Source organism: Periplaneta americana, chromosome 13, assembly GCF_040183065.1.
Source record: "Periplaneta americana isolate PAMFEO1 chromosome 13, P.americana_PAMFEO1_priV1, whole genome shotgun sequence".
Lineage (NCBI taxonomy): Eukaryota > Metazoa > Arthropoda > Insecta > Blattodea > Blattidae > Periplaneta > Periplaneta americana.
Window position 1 is genome coordinate 19248255 of NC_091129.1, and position 20342 is coordinate 19268596.

Here is a 20342-nt window from a genome sequence, read left to right on the forward strand (position 1 = left end):
GTTCATTCCGCACTTACGTTCCTTTCAACATTCTAATCTTGCTAATTAAATGTATATATAATTCCGTCTTTCTACATTACATCTAACTCGTAACATTAAGGAAGAGACTAGTGAAGTGCTTTGTGTGAAGTATGGCATTGTATGGAGCAGAAACATGGACATTACGACGAAGTGAAGAGAAGCGAATAGAATCATTTTAAATAAGGATATGGAGAAGAATGGAGTGTGTGAAGTGGACAAACAGAATAAGAAATGAAGCTGTGTTTGAAAGAGTGGGTGAAGAAAGAATGATGCTGAAACTGATCAGGAAGAGGAAAAGGAATTGGTTGGGTCATTGAGTGAGAAGAAACTGCCTACTGAAGGATGCACTGGAAGGAATGGTGAACGGGAGAAGAGTTCGAGGCGGAAGAAAATATCAAATAAAAGACGACATTAAGATATTTGGTTCATGTGCGGAGACAAAGAGGAAGGCAGAAAATAGGAAAGACTGGAGAAAGCTGGGTTTGCAGTGAAAGACCTGTCCTTGGGCAGAATACTTAATGAATGAATGAAATTATGCTTGATTTTTTTAGAGCAGACTAGATGATAAATCTTCTCAACCGTATAATAACAGGCATTTCATTATTTTATGACGTTTTGTCAACTGCTCCGGTTATATAGGTAGCATCTGAGTGAAATGAAGCTGATAATGCCAGCGAAATGAGTCCAGTGTCTTGTTCTGAACGTTACGTAGGTATTTGCTCTTAATGGATTGAGCGAAAACCCTAGAAAAACTCAACCAGGTAACCTGTCCCGACCAGGATTTTAAGTCTGTCCCGTTCGTCCACAATCAGGCATTCTAACCATTAACCATTACTCCACAGCGATGCAAGTTCTAATTTTAACTGCGACATAAACTTCCTTATTTATTAGTCTACTCTGCACAAATTTACTTTGGAATATGTATGATAAGACTTTCTTGTGTTAAATTCTAACGTACCTTGTTTATGTTTCGACCTTTTATGGGTCATCCTCAGAACAGAACAGAACAGAACCAATAACGACCAGTTCTGAGGATGGCCCATAAAAGGTCGAAACATGTAAACAAGGTACGTTAGAATTTAACACAAGAAAGTCTTATCATACATATTCCGAAGTGATACAGTGTTAAAAGTTGCGTAATCAAGATGTATAAATTTACTTTCTTTGAAAAACCTAGTTTGTAATTCAGTAAATATAAAATATTCTTTGTTTTTCTATGATAAATTATCTAGCTTTAATTAGTCAGGTAATCTTTTCGTACTGTGATTTTTATTGTAATTGTAATTGTAAATTTAATATTGTAATTTTATTTGTAATTGTAACTGTAAATCTAATACTAATTGTAAATTTATTCTTCATATTAAAGTTGGAAACTCCTGGTAGAGGGGCAGAGAAAGTCTGACGGCCTTATCTCTACCAGGTTAATTAAATAAATACTAATACTAAATAGTAGTTTGAGCATTCCATTTCATATGATAGACCTACATTTTCTTTCCGTACATTATCATAAACTGTTATAAAGTCAGTGAACTGTCACTATTACAGTACAGTGGTCAATAAAGTTTTTCCACGAATTCAAAGCCTTCATTCTCGCTCTCTCTGTCAGATCCTTTAACCGTTACGCATTAAAACAATGAGACTCAGCATGGCCAGTGACGTGTAATATAACAAAACAACCATTTATTGTTTACCTCTACTTCCTAATCTTTGTTTACGAATTTAACAGAAACCCACTGGGACTAGAAGTCATGGCCAGCCCAGTTATCCGAAACAATTTCATTGACAGTTTTTCTGACCTTACAATAGAGAGTTAAATATCGTATTTTTTCTTTTTGTCTTGTTATTTTAAGTTACTTATTTCACTCATTGACATAAATTCTGTGACCAAACGGTAAAATATAACAGTACAAGAATAGAAAAAAAAAATACAGTAGACCTATATTTCTTTTTCTTTTCTTTTTTTTTTTTCGCATTATATAAGTAGTTTTTATAAAGCCCTGAAACATTGCTTTCCGTTTCCGTGTTGGTCTGATTCTCCCCCCCCCCCCCCAAAGCAGTATAATGCCTCTTCTATCCGCCCGGATTTCCGTCTCTTTGACGTTTCGCCTTCAACAAGTTTTACTGCTGTTAAGTGTGAAGAATGGCATCACAGACTTAAGACAACACAATAATTATAATACCAGAATTAGATCTATGCAATTGAAATTCGTATTGTAAAGGGATGTTCCAGAAGTATAGACCACACACAGATGACACTCACGAGATGGTTACTAAATGTAATATGGTTAGTTTACTGAAGAGTAATACAATATTAATAGGAAAGTGACAATATACGAGAAAACTGTAATACGAGGCCGTCCAGAAAGTAAGTTTCCCTGGAGCCGTTTAGAGAAAGAAAACACAATTCCATTCTCATTATCTGAAAAATGTAACAAACCTCCTACATCTGTATTAAGTATTAAATTATATAATTCTCATTGTTGTCTTATACAGTGTAAATGTCCGATTATTAAAGAGTCCTCTGAAGTTAAGTACTTAGGCATAATTTTCGATCATCATTTAAAATGGAACAAACACATTAATTACCTTTGTAATAAATTTCTTAAAATAGTATATTTTGTTTTATTGTGGAATTACTTGTTAATAAGTTTATTACGCACAATATATTTAGCTTTATTTCAATCGGTAATAATTATGTATGGAATTATAGGATGGGGTAGCTCATTTAAATCCAATTTTAATCCACTTTATTTATTACAGAAGAAATTAATTAAAATACTTCTTCATAAACCTATTGATTTTCCATCTCAAAATTTATTTTTAGACTTTACTGTACTTAACGTAAGACAAATTTATTATATTGTATTAATGAAATTCATACATAAAAATCGAAATAATTTTGAATTGTATTCTCATAGTTATGAAACAAAAGGAATGAATTCTTTAAGATTGTTTGAACCAAAATGCAACACTGTTACAGTATTTAATCATAGTAGTAATTTAGGCCCTAGAATATATAACACATTTATATTTAATTATCCTAATCTTGTCAATTCTGATAGTTCTAGTATCAAATTTAAAAAGTTATGTATGGATTTTATAAGAATTGAAAAATTGTAAATTTAAATTTATATACTATAATTGCACAGTAGACATAAGACAAATTGTATTGTATAATTATTAATTTCAATTCAGGAATCCGCCCCTGAGTACGAGTTCTCCTCTTTCAGGGGCGAGCTAAAGTTTTTTTCTGTATATATTATATGTTATGTAATAATTATTACCAAAATAATAAATAAATAAATAAATACAAAGATTTATTGGAACAGACATTGTTGAGATATTTTTCACATATTCTTTACTGGAATTCAAACATCTGTCATACAGTATCACCAGTTTTGTAGCTCTGAATGATGATAACGGATGGGTAATATTATTATATTTTGAAAAAAATTACTATATCGATGTCACTCTAATCTCTAAACAAAATTGTAGGCTATATCGGATTTTATAGAATGCATCAATTGGATGAGGGGAAAAATCTTGAATAAAAAACACACCCAGTTAACTTGTTGCACACAGAATTTGAACCTGCGCCCGCTCATTTCACAGATATGCTAACCGTTACTCCACAGAGGTGACGGCCGACAGCCATATTGTTAGGTCATATTTTTTTGGTCACGGAATATCACGATATCGTAGAAGTGGGTAAAGTCAATTATTGGGTGTATAATCGATCATTTCCGATTTTTATTGAAAATTATATATTCTCTCAGTTAACTTACCTGTTAAAATTTTGTTCTACTGACTTCATTGTAAATTTAAGCGAGAGGGACAACAAAAAGCCTGTGCATGCCAACAATGGGAACACTGTGTAATTACCGTTGAAGTGAAAATTGTTATTCTCAACTTTTTCTCTTAAACGAAAATAAATTCATACGAACTCTAAATTATCGTCAGCACTGAAAGGAGACAGGAAGTATACGCAAGTACTTTTTGTTGAGATTGTATCCTGAAATAATAGTTTTGCAGTTCGTAAGTGTTAGTATTGAAACTTATTATTTTAAGAAAACTTGTACCTTTGTAGGATTAAGTCGATCATGCCATCGATCTACTCGAAGCAGATAGGACCAGCAGGAAGAATAATTTTTGTCACCGAAATATCTCCAACTAACACTTATAAACAGAAAAACAGAAAAGTGTCACAGTATGGCTTATATTGATGGGATAGTGGGGAAAGAGGAAGATAAAATTATGGTGAATTTCTTGCGTAAGAGAAGCACTGTCAAAGGAACGTGTTTTGTATACCCCTCTGTACCTGACGATGGGAACAACGCAGTTTGTAAAGTGACATGAGGAGGGGAAGATTTCAAATAATATCTGACATAAGAAACGATGAATTGCATTTTAGATTATAATTGAAGTGTGGTATTTCAATGTAAATTTTGAATTCTTAAATCTTTCTTTGTTGGTATGTGAAGTATTAAAATGTGTTGTTTTTTTTTTTTGTTTTATATGTTGGCAATCATGGTATTGTTTGTACAGTGGAGACCTATAGGCCTAATTGTATCGAATTGTATGATCACAGTAACAAAAAAAAAACACTATATAATCCTATAGGCATATATTGTAGAATATTATTGTTTTCTACATCCCTTATAACAAATAAAATATATGTAGAATAACTCTTCTCGGGTTCTCAGCCAGGTGAGTTGGAGATTAGCTTCCAAGCTTTCGACGGCTAGCTCTGCCATCTTCTTCACGTCTAGCCGGTATATATGCAAAAGTAGGGCTTCCCGCTGCGGGCCAATCAGGAGCTAGTTCCTAGTCCCGACCGCCAGGCGCATTCTCGTTGGTGGAAGCGGTAGCCAATCAGGAGCTACTTGCTGGTTCCGACTGTCTGCCGTGTGCTGGTGGTCTAAGCGTATTGATGGCAGGTTTCCATGCCGTACTCAGCTGTAGACCCCCGTCTCTGTTGAAATTATTGCCATCTAGCTGGATTTCGATGGCTTCCTTGATAACTAAGTCCCAGTAATTTGTTTTTTTTAAAACATAAACAGTGATCGACTTTACTCCGCAATATTTTAAATTCTAGCTTAAACTAAAAATTCAATGGTGATCGACTTTACCCTATTTAAACAGGTAACTTCGATCACAAGTCAAATAAAAAAAATCCGTCTTTGATAGATTGTAATTGACGTCTTGTGACGTGCCTTTATAAGTGAAGAATATGACGACAAAATGCTATTTTCTGAGAAACTTCGCTCCATTGCATAACCTCAATATCATAAAAAAATTGCAAAATTTTGATCGACTTTACCCTCTTCTACGGTATTTCCTAATCGCAGATCAGTTGACTTTAGAAAGAGAAGTTCACAAGTGCCTACCTTGCCTCGCACCCATCTGCAGCGCCTCTCCGCGTTGCCCAGGCAAGCGTTGCTCTCCGGCTCGGTCATGTACTTCCAATCCAACGCCGTGCCATGATAGTTTATCACCATGGACGGAACTTGCGACGCCGCGGGTTCATCGCCGCCGGCCTCCAGTAGCAGCACCTTCCAGTCCGGTATCTCCGAGAGTCGACTGGCGACCACGGCGCCTGCAGAACCTCCGCCCACCACGATGAAGTCGTACCCTGTACTGTGCGCCCGGGGGTAACTCTTGACGCGTCCGCACGGGTCCAGGAGGTCGCACTGAGAGCGCAGGAACATGTCCAGCATTCCCATGAACATCATGAAGACGCCTCCCCCACATGTGCCCGACAAGGGCGGCCCAATGTAAGGAGGGTCACAGTTACACAAACTCTGAAAATTACACAATAAGTGACCTAATTACAAGGTTTTCAATAAATACAGGCACTAGTGTTGTGAGGTATTTATTTACAAGGACTACAATTCCACACTTTTGTCCCCTTGAATATATTCCTCGCCCAATAAAATGCACTTGTCCCACCTCCGTTGCCCCTTACGAAAGACATTCTCGAAGCCGTCCTTCGACAAACATTTCAAAATCGCCTCTAAAGCTTTCACTGTCTGGATTTCATCGTCAGAACGACGTCCCTTAAGATTCTTTTTGGCAGGAAATAGTAAAGTGGGGAAACCTGGAGATTAACTTTATATTGAAAGATATCAGGAGAGAAAGATGGTAAGAGAAATCATTTAAGTTGTGTTATGTAATTAAGTTTAGTCGTGAATGATTATAATTAATATCAATATGAATTAATATACAGTATTATTATTTTTATTACTATTATTTTATTATTATTATTATTATTAGTAGTAGTAGTAGTAGTAGTAAGATAATAACAACTGTATTCTTCACCTGACATAATTAAGAACATTAAATCGAGACGTTTGAGATGGGCAGGGCATGTAGCACGTACATATGGACGAATCCAGAAATGCATATAGTGTTAGTTGAGAGGCCGGAGGCGAAAAGACCTTTATTTATTTATTTATTTATTTATTTATTTATTTATTTATTTATTTATTTATTTATTTATTTAATTTATTCTGGTGTAGTTAAGGCCATCAGGCCTTCTCTTCCACAACACCAGGAATACTAATACAATAATAGAAATAAACAGAAACGAAGTAAAGCTACACAAGAAATAAAGAGAGAGAGAAAAAAACACTATAAACAAAGTAAAGCCACACAAAAATATACACAGGTTGCAGGCACACAAACTTTAAATGATTAACTAATTGTATCCTAACTAATTAACTTACATAAACAAGATAATTGCAATTTTTATCTAGATTAAAAAAGAAAAAGAAAAAAAAACACATCAGTACTTCTAGCAATACCTAAAAACTTTAACTAAGACAAAATTTTCCAATTTAATTTTAAATTGTGATAAAGTCCGGCAGTCCCTGACGTCATTAGGTAACGAATTCCAGAGGCGAGGTATTTCTACAGTATAGGAAGATGAGTATAAAGACGTTCTATGATGAGGGATAGAAAGAAGTGCTTGATGTCGGTTTCGAAGAGTTGTAAGAAATTGAAAGCGCGATAACAGATAATTCGGTGTAGAAGTATGCATGATTCTAAACAGAAGAGACAGTGAATGTATTGTTCTTCGTTCTTTCAGACGCACCCATGAAAGTAACTGGAGGGAAGGTGTTATATGGTCAAATTTACCTTTGGGGAGGCCGAGACGTAGATGGGAGGATAATATTGAAATGTAGCCTATTTGAGGGAGTAGGATATTATGATAGAGACTGGATTAATGTTGCTCGATGGGGACCGATTGCGGGCTTATGTGAGGGCGGCAATGAACTTCTGGGCTCTCTAAAATCCATAAGCAAGTAAATAAGTATAATTATCATTATTATGATGATGATGATTATTATTATTATTATTATTATTATTATTATTATACATATTATTATTTATCCTTCGAAGAGGTGCAAAAATTCAAATATCTTGGAGCAACAGTAACAAATATAAATGACACTGGAGGGGGGGGGAAATAAACGCAGAATAAATATGGGAAATGCCTGTTATTATTCGGTTGAGAAGCTTTTGTCATGTAGTCTGCTATCAAAAAATCTTAAAGTTAGAATATATAAAACAGTTTGTATGGCTGTGAAACATGGACTGTGACTTTGAGAAAGGAACAGAGATTAATGGTGTTTGAGAATAAGATGCTTAGGAAAATATTTGGGGCTAAGAGGGATGAAGTTACGGGAGAATGGAGAAAGTTACACAACGCAGAACTGCACGCTTTGCATTCTTCACCTGACATAATTAGGAACATAAAATCCAGACGTTTGAGATGGGCAGGGCATGTAGCAGTAGCATCCAGAAATGCATGTAGAGTATTAGTTGGGAAGTCGGAGGGAAAAGACCTTTGGTGAGGCCGAGACGTAGATGGGAGGATAATAATAGAATGTATTTGAGGGAGGTGAGATATGAAGATAGAGACTGGATTAATCTTGCATAGGATAGGGGCCGATAGCGGGCTTATGTGAGAGCGGCAATGAAACACCGTGTTCCTTAATAGCCATTTGTAAATAATAATAATAATAATAATAATAATAATAATAATAATAATAATAATAATAAGAATATAATATAAATATTATTATTATATATAATACAATAATATAAATATTATTATTATTATTATTATTATTATTATTATTATTATTATTATTATTATTATTATTATTATTATTTAATTTTCTGTTCAGTTAAGAAGTCCAAAGGAGGCTGAGAAATGGACAAGCAAATGTTTCTGCACTGTTTAATAACACAGAATTTAAACATTAGAGTAGATTTAAACTGACCGCTTGCTATATAATCCGCAGAACAGAAACGACATTCTTTAGCAGTAGGCGATATCACTGAAACGAATAAAGTGCAGGCAATCACTTAGTTTTGCCACACATTTCGACAGGCCATGAACAAATTTGTTGCATTACAATTACACTGACTCACACAGGGACTGTTTCGTCCCAGTTGAATCCATTATCGCTTTAGCGTGTAATCTGACGCGTTACACGTTATAAAACGTAAAGTGTAGGGTTGCCAATTGTATCGGCAGGATGTATAAGTACATAAACAGAGGACCTACCCTATAATACAGGGACATCATTTTATTTTTACTTCACTTTTTATTGTGCCTGAGTTTTTTAATGTACTTCACTCCCATCCCCTCTACTAGTAAACTTCCAATCGTTCTCCACACAGAACCAAGCGTCTACAGTCAAAGTCGCCTTACGATCATAGTAAACACAAAAGTACTGAGTTAGTGAGTATAGTACGTTTCAGAAATATATTCGCGTTTTCCAGTGACGAAAGAGCTTTCAATATGGGATCATATTTTCGCACAGGTACTGTTGTCCGTTTGCTTACGACGCATCCCTTTTTCCCCCCACATGCGTCTGCTCGCCCGTTTGTAAATACTAGTGGCTGGGCTGTCTTAGCTCTTTTCTGAAAACATTAATTTCTGTTAGGAATTGGACGTCTACGTAATAATATACAATCATTTAAAATAACTTAAATAAAAGGGCCTCGTTAATTAATTGTCACGTGATTTCTCCCCTTTCTACGACCCTGCGTCAAAACCATTTGGACGGACAGTAGACAGTACGTGTCAGTAATTTTATCTTTTCGGATCGGGCAGAAGTGAAGATTGAATTTACAGCACGTAAGGGAATCTTTTATAGATTAGGTACAGAATTCTTTCAACATGAGTTACTAGTATGAAGGACGAAACTGGTAATTGGAATTAGGTACAATATTCTATAGTGCGATAATATGCAAAAAAGAACTGAAGTCTGTATCGAAATGAACGGCCACCATTTTCAAAATTGTGTTTAAATATCCATATTATGATTATTTTTCAATTTAAATTTGTATATTGTACGATAATGTGCTGTAGATAGTATAATGTACGCTGCATAACGAATACGTCAGTTCGTGAGTAAAAACACTTATTGTTAATACAGTACTGTATTTTGATTAATGAAAAGCCTAAAGAAAATGATCAAACTCAAAATCGCGATATTTCCTACTTTACGTAAATGGATGAACAACTTCTCTTCCCTCCTATAGGCCTACTTAGTAAAGTGAATTGTTTGTATTTTACGCCAGTATTCTATCATCGAACTTTAGTCGTGGAAAAGTAGCAAGCTTTGTTTGCGATTATCAACCGTTAATCGAGAGGTATAGTCAGGTTAATATTAGAAATGTTAGTAAAAATAAAATGATGTCCCTGTATAACAGATAGGCTATGTATATATATATATATATATATATATATATATATATATATATACAACTATCCTATATATCACGTACACATAAATACAATAATCGCTACTACCACTACTTCTACTTAGGCCTATACTACTACCACTACCACTACTTTTGCTAATACTATTACTATTCTAGGCCTACTACTAGTATCAGCAATTTTATTACTACTACTATCATTACTACTACCACTATAGGCCAGCGGTGGCGAAAATGTAATCGTGCGCCGAGCCACTGTGTAACCTGCAATGTGCATAGCACCTATGGAGGGAGGCGGACACCCGAAGGGGAAGTGAAGCAACTGTCTGACTTATTAACGGATTTTCATTTCCCTTACGTCAAGCACTTAAATATAATTTTATACAGTACAACGCTACAAACTAATGTTTAGTACGTGTAACGAAGAAAGAAATGAACAATAAATGAACAATATCACTACCTAAAATTAACTGTCTTCAGAATGTCTCTGCGACAAAGTTTCAAAATCTGGAATTATGTCACTTACTGCCAGTCGTAGTTGATCACGAAGGTATTTGTCTGTCAGTCGTGAACTAAATTAGGTTTTTACAAATTAATTGTTGAAAATAATTTTTCACAACCTTAAGTTGTAGCGAACATGGCTTCAACAGAGCAAGAGAAAGAACGAAGCTTCGGATATTTATTTTTTGGCAAAGATTTGAAAGTTCAACATTTGTCAAGTCCTTACATCTAGCTTTCATTTGACATCACATAGTAAATCAGTAAGTTCAAATTGAAGAGCTAACCGCATTATTCGTAAATCTGCTGAAAAAGGGTCGACATAGAGAGATGATGATGATGATGATGATGATGATGATGATAGCAACAATAACACTTAACCTTTTAATGTTTCATCAGTAACATGTAGTATAATGCCGTTTTATGTTATACAACCGTTTTCCTCGTAATACTTGTGAACAAACCATACATTTATTTAAAGTTCTCATCATATTGACAGCAAAAAATGCGTCCTCCCATCCTACTTGGAACTTTCGTACATGGTTTCGAGAGAGACATATGCCACTCGCAGGTCAGAGACAAATACAAATGGAACAGAGTTTGACTCCAGGGAGTGAGAGGGTGGGGGTTGGCGGAGGTTAGAAGCACAGCTATCACTGCGAGCCACAATGTCTCGCGAGTCACGCTCTCGCCACGGCTGCTATAGGCCATTCGGTATGTCGTGAAGCCTACCTGTATGTCGGGAGAAGAAGAAAGTGGACTGAGAAGTTTCCCTCCTTTGCTACGCTTCCACTTTTAGCAAGCGAGCTCACACCCTTCATAAACTTCTTACTATATGCTACTACGCATGAAAGGATTTGGTTTTACGAGATAACGAATGACCTATACTATTACTACTTCTATAGGCCTATTACTACTACTACTACCACTACTATTACTATTATCTTAACTATCATCAGCTGACTGTTATGTACCAATACTACTGCTCCTACTATTACTTCTAGGCCTACTATTATCAGTACTGCTACTTGTACTACTATTACTACTATCACCACTACCTTGCCTACTACTATCACTGCTATCACTATTAATATTAAATATTACGACAACCACTACTAATATTACTACTAGGCCTACTTACTTACTTACAAATGGCTTTTAAGGAACCCGAAGTTTCATTGCCGCCCTCGCATAAGCCCGCCAGCGGTCCCTATCCTGTGCAAGATTAATCCAGTCTCTATCATCATACCCCACCTCCCTCAAATCCATTTTCATATTATCCTCCCATCTACGTCTCGACCTCCCTAAAGGTCTTTTTCCCTCCGGTCTCCCAACTAACACTCTATATGCATTTCTGGATTCGCCCATACGTGCTACATGCCCTGCCCATCTCAAACGTCTGGATTTAATGTTCCTAATTATGTCAGGTGAAGAATACAATGCGTGCAGTTCTGTGTTGTGTAACTTTCTCCATTCTCCTGTAACTTCATCCCGCTTAGCCCCAAATATTTTCCTAAGCACCTTATTCTCATACACCCTGAACCTATGTTCCTCTCTCAGAGTGAGAGTCCAAGTTTCACAACCATACAGAAAAACCGGTAATATAACTGTTTTATAAATTCTAACTTTCAGATTTTTGGACAGCAGACTGGATGATAAGAGCTTCTCAACCGAATAATAACACGCATTTCCCATATTTATTCTGCGTTTAATTTCCTCCCGAGTGTCATTTATATTTGTTACTGTTGCTCCAAGATATTTGAATTTTTCCACCTCTTCGAAGGATAAATCCCCAATTTTTATATTTCCATTTCGTACAATATTCTGGTCACGAGACATAATCATATACTTTGTCTTTTCGGGATTTACTTCCAAACCGATCGCTCTACTTGCTTCTAGTAAAATTTCCGTGTTTTCCCTAATCGTTTGTGTATTTTCTCCTAACATATTCACGTCATCCGCATAGAACTAGGCCTACTACTAACAGTTTTCCTATTATAACTACCACTATCATTTGTATACTGTCACTACTGCTTTTACTAGTATCAATACTACTTCCATTATAACTATTACAATGCCTACTACTACTACTACTACTACTACTACTATTATTACACCACCACAACTACTTTAATCCGTGTCGCCACAGCCCGTGGAGGACCTAGACCGACCAGCCGGCTGCTGGCCTCACGCCCACATGCCGAAGCAGAGGTGGACGATCATCCAAACAGAATGGAGGTATCGTGTGGTTAGCACGAAGATCCCCCCAACCGTTATAGCTGGCATTCGCAACCGGATTTCGCTACCTATCGCAGCTCTCCAAGTGCATGACGATGCTGGGTGGGCACCGGTCCCATACACTGGCCGAAATTTCATGAGAAAATTTCTTCCCCCATGAGGACTCGAACCAGCGCGCATTCCGTAACGCGAGTCCTAGGCAGGATGCCAATACTACTATTACTAATACTAATAATTCTACTACTATTGCTAGTACTAGTATTTCTGCTACTGTTACTACTAATACTTTTACTATCATTAATTCTATTGTCCTTACTATTACTTCTACTACCACTCCTTCCAACATTACTACTACTATTATCATTATTGTTATCACTACTACTATTATTATTGCTATCACTTCTACTACAATTAGGCCTACTACTAATACCACCAATATTATCAGTTCTGTTGTCACTATTGCTAACTTAATATCACTACTACTACTATTACCACTACTACTACTACTACTACTACTGCTGCCACTACTACTACTACTACTACTACTACATTTACTATACGATCCAAAGTTGTTTTCATACGATTGCTCGGATAAACTCCAGAACACGGACTGCACCCTTTCCCTCTTACTTCAAAATTCCAACCTTGTGCACACAAAATAAATTATTGGCACTGAAACGTGCCTTTTCGTAAATATAATGATGCGCATTCGACAAACGCAGACAAATCTGCTCTTTTTAGTATTTTAAGACATAATTTGGTATGTGCAGTCCGTGTTCTAAAAATTTCCCGATTTCTCAAAAACTGACAACATAGCAATTATAGTATTTACGAAGTAGATTGTGTGCGCCATGCTCTCGGCGATTGGGGAATAAATTTTCAGCATTTTGAGTGAGACTGTCTCCACATAACTGCATTTATAAGCAAGACAAGAAACTCCTCTCACGTAGAGATGTAGTGTTTTCATGACAATTCTCTAGAGCTCGTGATTCACTTGAAAATTACCCTACACAAATAGTGCCTGTCAGAACAGAACAGGTGACAAGACGCACCGATGTAGTACACGCCGGTGAGAAGATGCGGGAGAAAGGTGCGGCACATGGAAGGTAGGACAAGACAGAAATGAAGAGAACAGTGATCAAAGGACAAACCAGAAACGAAGAGAGCAATGATCTATTAGAAAAGAAGATATGAAACAAGGGAGAAGGGATAGGAAATTACATAAGCCTACGGGAAATGGGGTAAGAGTAGGGACACCATTTTATTTTTACTTCAATTTTTACTGCACCTCAGTTTTTGAATGTACTTCACTCCCACCCCCTCTACTAGTAAACTTCCAACTGTTCTCCACACAGAACCAAGCGTGTACAGTCAAAGTCGCCTTACGGTCATAGTAAACACAAACAGTACTGAGTTAGTGAGTATAGTACGTTCCAGAAATGTGTTCGCGTTTTCCAGTAACGAAAGAGCTTTCAATATTGAATCATATTTTCGAACAGGTACTGTCGTCCGTTTGCCTACGTCGCATCCCGCTTTCCCCCACCTGCTTCTGCTCGCCCGTCTGTTAAGCTAGTGGCTGGGCTGTCTTAGCTCTTTTCTGAAAACATTAATTTCTATTAGGAATTGGACGTCTACCTAATATTGTACAACTGTTTAAAATAATTTAAATAAAAGGTCCTCGTTAAGTAATTAACTGTGACGTGATTTTTTCCCTATCTATGACCCTGCTACAAAAGCACTTGGACGGCATGTCTGAGTAATTTTATCTTTTCGGACCGGGCAGAAGTGAAGATTGAATTTACAGTACGTAAGATACTCTTTTATAGAGTAGGTACAGAATTATTCCAACATGAGTTACTAGTACGAAGGACGAAACTGGTAATTGGAATTAGGTACAATAGACTATATAGTGCGATAATATGTAAAAAAGAACTGAAGCCTGTATCTAAATGAACGGCCACCATTTACAAAAACTGTGTTTAAATATCCATATTACTATTATTTTTCAATTTAACTTCATTTTCTATATTGTACGGTAATGTGCTGTAGACAGTATAATATACACTGCTTAACGAATACGTTCGAATGGATAGCTCAGTTCGTGAGTAAAAACACTTATTGTTAATACAGTACTGTATTTTGATTAAAGAAAAACCTAATGAAAATTATCAAACTCAAAATTGCGATATTTCCTAGTTTACGTAAATGGATGAACTACTTTTCTTCCCTCCTATACCTAGTAAAGTGATTTGTTTGTATTTTGCGCCAGTAGTCTATCATCGAACGCCAGTCTTGGAAAGGGGTAGCAAACGGTGTTTCCGGTTCACAACCGTAAGGTATAGCCAGGTTAATATTAGAAATGTTAGTAAAAATAAAATGATGACCGTGTATAAATATAATAATGCTTAAATTTAAAGGGAGTCTTTTGAACAATATTTACAAAAGTGAAATACAGAGAAAAATGTATAAAATAAGTGGGATAAGTAGTTTCAAGCGATTGAGAAAAGAATGGAATAAAATTTAAGTTCAGTGTCGTATCGACTCGAGCGCAAGGAAGCAAGGGTATGCTTTCAGTAATGTTCTACCACCATCATTATCATCATCATAACAATAATCATCACCGCGACCACCATTGACGTCATCATAATACTACACCATTAACACAATTACGATGTACAAAATCCGGCTAATTTTGCTGGCAATCTTTACCTTGGATATCTATGTCACTTTCATGCTCTTCAGGGTTTTTTTTTATTATAATTCATTCATTCATTTAGTGTTCTGCACAAAGGAAGGTCTTTTACTGCAAACCCAGCTTTCTCCAGTTTTTCCTATTTTCTACTTTCCTCTTTGTGTCCTCATATGATCCATATTATTTTAATGTCGTCTATCATTTCATATCTTCTTCTACCCCGAACTATTTTCCCGTTCACCATTCCTTCCAGTGCATCCTTCAGTAGACAGTTTCTTCTCAGCCAGTGACCCAACCAATTCCTTTTCCTCTTCCTGGTCAATTTCAGTATCATTCGCTCTTCACCCACTCTTTCCAACACGGCTTCATTTCCTATTCTGTCTGTCCACTTCACACGTTCCATTCTTCTCCATATCCATATTTCAAATGCTTCTATTCGCTTATCTTCACTTTGGCGTATTGTCCATGTTTCTGCCCTATATAATGCCACACTCCATACAAAACACTTCACTAGTCTCTTCCTTAGTTCTTTTTCTAGATGTCCGCAGAAGATGTTTCTTTTTCTATTAAAAGCTTTCTTGGCCATTGCTATCCTCCTTTTGACTTCCTGGCAGCAGCTCATATCACTGCTTATAGTACATGCCAAGTATTTGAAGCTGTCCACTTGCTCAACTACCTCATTTAGAATTCGCAAGTTTATCTTTTGTACTTTTCTTCCTATGATCATGTTCTTCGTCTTATTTGCATTTATCTTCATCCCATACTGTTAACAGGTGTCATTTAACTCCAGTAGCATATACCTTAGTATCATTTCCTCTTCTGCTAACAACGCCATATCATCATCGGGCTTCTTGTATTGTTCTAAAGCGCCGAGTTGCGTGTTTTTCTCTTGCAACTTGGATTTTTATGAAGCACCTTTAGGGCAGTATTGTTTACTGCAAATCAGAAACAGCCACTATAGCCACTACTTCGAGACTTTCAATATTTAAGATTTATGAAACAATCGCTACTCTATTACGTAGTACAAGATTTCAATGATCACCGCTAGGAGCTCTGATTTACAGCATTGTTGCCATTATTTATCGAATGCCTTGGTATTTACAATACAAATTAACAACATTGGACAAGAGCTAATCGATCCACAAAGCTCTCACATGTTTTTTTCTAGCAGCAGAGATTTTCATACAGAGAGCAATAATTTAACATGTTTCAAAATGTTCGCTAACATGTTCTGAGGTCAATGTTGAAATGAATGACCTTGTCTGGAATGTCACGGCTCTGTAACACTCTCTCTACCGCTTGTGTGCTATTTTATGCTGGAAACGTTTGCACGTAAACACCAGAGGTATACACATTCATTTGCAAACTGATCCAACAAGGCAGATGGCATGCAATTTCGCTTGTGGAGCAACATTAGCACTTCTTAACTCGTGCAGTGTTCATATCCTGAAGGAACTTGCCACACAATACTTCATCGCGTTGATGACGGACTATGATTTATTGCAGATTATCAACTTTTCTTTCTTTCGTTCTTAAAATCGCAAATATATTTAAAATGATTAAACATTTCAGTTTTCCGTTACGAGTGACTTAGTGTAACCCAATAAATATCTATTAAACTTCGGTATGATGTCGACATGGAAGTGCAAAATCATGTCTCTTACAGAAATCATTTTGTGTCAATATGTCTTTTAGGCTTAATTGAGGGGTTGGCTGGAAGAATGGCATAACTCGAATTGCGGCGTTTATCCGTAAAATGGGTATATACCTTCTATGACGGCAATTCTAACAACCACCACAATATTATGCCTTTATTTCCGTCTTCCATCTCACTACTGTGATTCGAGGACCGGCGAAGGTATAACCAAAGCCGCCGTTTTTGGCGAGTGAAATAAGTAATGGGAACGCTAAGAGCGAGTATCTTATCTTTGCCGCAGTGTGTAAGCGAGAAAGCTGACAACTGTGATTAGCAGATTGCTGAAGTGACTTGTGTCTAGAAGGTGGTGCCCACTCTCAGCTGAATTGACAACAGATGCCATTGACTGGGCACTGTACACAAGGACACACTCCAGAAATGCAAAGTGCGAATATCTTGCCTTTGCTGCAGTGTGTGGGCGAAAAGACTAACGATTATGATTGGTAGATTGCTGACGTGACGTGTATTTGAATTGTACCATTCTCAGCTGCACCGGCTCGCTGACTGGGCTTATACTGAACGATACGCGCCGAAAACGCTGGCGCTGCCTATAACTGCATGGGTGTTCACGTTGCCTGACAAATGTACTGATCTATCCTACCTTTCGCCTAATGGAAGCGAATATAACATTTCTGATGTTGAAAATATCAGTGAAAATGAATTACATACGGGAAGGTAGAAAACGGAATCGATTTAACAAACTATGAAAGAATAATCTAGCAAGCGACGACAAAATTACAGCAAAGCTTACACAAGTAGGACAGGAAAAATGGTGAAAAAAATACAGTATTACTATTTATTTTTGTCAATTGAGAATGAATATAAGGTACTAATAATATAGGCGTATGCAGTGCTATACAATGTTACATCCAGGCTAGCAGTCAGTCATTTAGGAACGACCATATTTCTGACAAGTTAGCAGCAAAAAACATTTAAGCCAGTTGCTGCCAGAAGAAATATAAGATATCTACAGAGGAACAAACCATTTTCCATTGAGGATTTTGGAAAACAGGAATCAAAAACCAACAGGATACATTTCTTATGGGATATTTAGAGAGGAGAACCATTCAGCAACGTGAAACAACTGTAAAACCACAGAACCAAGAATGTTCTTGGGTACACAGTATCATGACTGAGAAGAATATTTATGCAAATCCTTTATTCTGTCGCTGTTTAAAATATCTAAGAAACGAGCGATAACTGTACAAAATATAGTGAAACTAGATGATACTGTAATGACAGATATGAGAGACAAACACTCCAATAGGCCTCACAAGATACTAGATGTTGTTTATGTTAGGTTATTAGATTACTTAAAGTGATACAGTGTTTGTAACATATGTCCTAGGTACTTTCAGTTAAAATGATAACGTGAAATAAGTGAGATTAATTATTTTAATGATGTGATAAATAAACGAACACACACACACATATATTGTAATTATCTTCATTATTGTAGTTTAGACCTATGTCTAGCCTTTCATATAAAATAGAGAAAAGTTAACAGTATTGCAGTATTTTCAAGTCTCTTCTACGAAAGAAGGGCGTAATTAAAAAAAAATGAATGCTTCGTTCTCGTACAATATTTAAACATTAACCATGGAACTCATTGCAATCACAAGAGAGCGTATTATCCTACAATATATACGAATAGAATCATATTCCAGCAATAGATTCAGGGTAACGGGCCACTAGGCCCAATACATGCAAGGATGATGAAGATGATGATGATGATGAAATGCAGGGCACAGATAGTTTTTGTTGATTATCTCAAAACTATTTCTTCTGGGTTACGCCCTTCTTCCAGGTAACTCCTCAATTGTATTTTAATTGATTATTTAACGACGTTGTATCAACTACCTCTTGATATAGCGATTGCACGTGATCATATGTCTCATGTGATAGTTTATTATAATTTTTTTTGGACTTTCTTCTTCAGAATTCTCTAAAGTTTCTTCAAGAGAACGGTAAAAAGCGCAATGGGTCAAGTGGTCATAGGCCTGGAACACACATATGTTCTTCCTTGAAGTTCCACATTCCTTTCCAAAGACACAGGTCCACAATCGAATAGCTTTTAATTATTAATTCTCCTCCCATTTCCACTTCTTCCAATTCAGGTGCTTGAATTGGGTATGTTGCATTAAACAATGTTTGTAAAACATTACCTGCATTGAGTATCATACTTTATCTTACCTTCATTAACTTTCATGCGAATACGAAATGAGGTAGTGGAACAAGCGCAAAGTTTCAAATTCTTGGGGTGTATTATCAGTGGGGCTAGATTTCTTAGGTAAATAAATATTATATTTCCACTGTATTAGAAAGTCGAATTGTGTTTTAAATTCCGGACAAGGTCACCAGAGCATAATTATATTTTTAATTGTATCTCACATAAAATTTAAATTTTTGTCAAATAATTTTCGACAATATCCCCATTTCAGATTAATCATCACCCAAATTTTCAGTGCAGTTGCTTAGGCGTGCCAGCTGGAAACTGTTTCCCGGAGTTGCCTACCTGTGGACCTGTGGAACTGCGGTTTGTTCTCTTATCACAAGCGATAAGAGCTGTCAGCACTAAAAAAAATTATTTTAACTAAGGCACATAACTTCGCTCTAGAGTATCCCATTAGGAAAGTCCAGGATAACAGAGAGGATTTGGAATTGAACGGGTTACATCAGCTGCTTATCTATGCGGATGACGTGAATATGTTAGGAGAAAATCCACAAAAGACTAGGGAAAACACGGGAATTCTACTTGAAGCAAGTAAAGCGTTAGGTTTGGAAGTAAATCCCGAAAATACTAAGTATGTGATTATGTCTCGTCATCAGAATATTGTACGAAATGGAACTATAAAAATTGGAGACTTATCCTTCGAAGAGGTGGAAAAATTCAAATATCTTGGAGCAACAGTAACAAATATAAATAATACTCGGGAGGAAATTAAACACAGAATAAATATGGGAAATGCCTGTTATTATTCGGTTGAGAAGCTTTTGTCATCTAGTCTGCTGTCAAAAAATCTGAAGGTTATAATTTATAAAACAGTTATATTACCGGTTCTTCTGTATGGCTGTGAAACTTGGACTCTCACTTTGAGAGAGGAACAGAGATTGAGGGTTTTTGAGAATAAAGTTCTTAGGAAAATATTTGGGGCTAAGAGGAATGAAGTTACAGGAGAATGGAGAAAGTTACACAACGCAGAACTGCACGCATTGTATTCCTCACCTGACATAATTAGGAACATTAAATCCAGACGTTTGAGATTGGAAGGGCATGTAGCACATATGTTAGTTGGGAGGCCTGAGGGAATAAGACCTTTGGGAATGCCGAGACGTAGATGGGAGGATAATATTAAAATGGATTTGAGGGAGGTGAGATATGATGATAGGGATGCTCATGATAGGGACCGATGGCGGGCTTATGTGAGGGCGGCAATGAACCTCCGTGTTCCTTAAAAG

At 36.5% G+C, this 20342-nt stretch overlaps 1 protein-coding gene across 1 annotated transcript in view; it reads right to left on the bottom strand.

Annotated features, from left to right (window-relative positions):
- Nucleotides 1–20342, bottom strand: part of LOC138711770 (glucose dehydrogenase [FAD, quinone]-like) — a 65756-nt gene that overhangs the window by 15243 nt on the left and 30171 nt on the right. The window contains exon 2 of the mRNA XM_069842963.1: nucleotides 5409–5822. Coding sequence (XP_069699064.1) covers nucleotides 5409–5822 — 414 coding nt within the window. The remainder of the gene's footprint in view (nucleotides 1–5408; nucleotides 5823–20342) is intronic.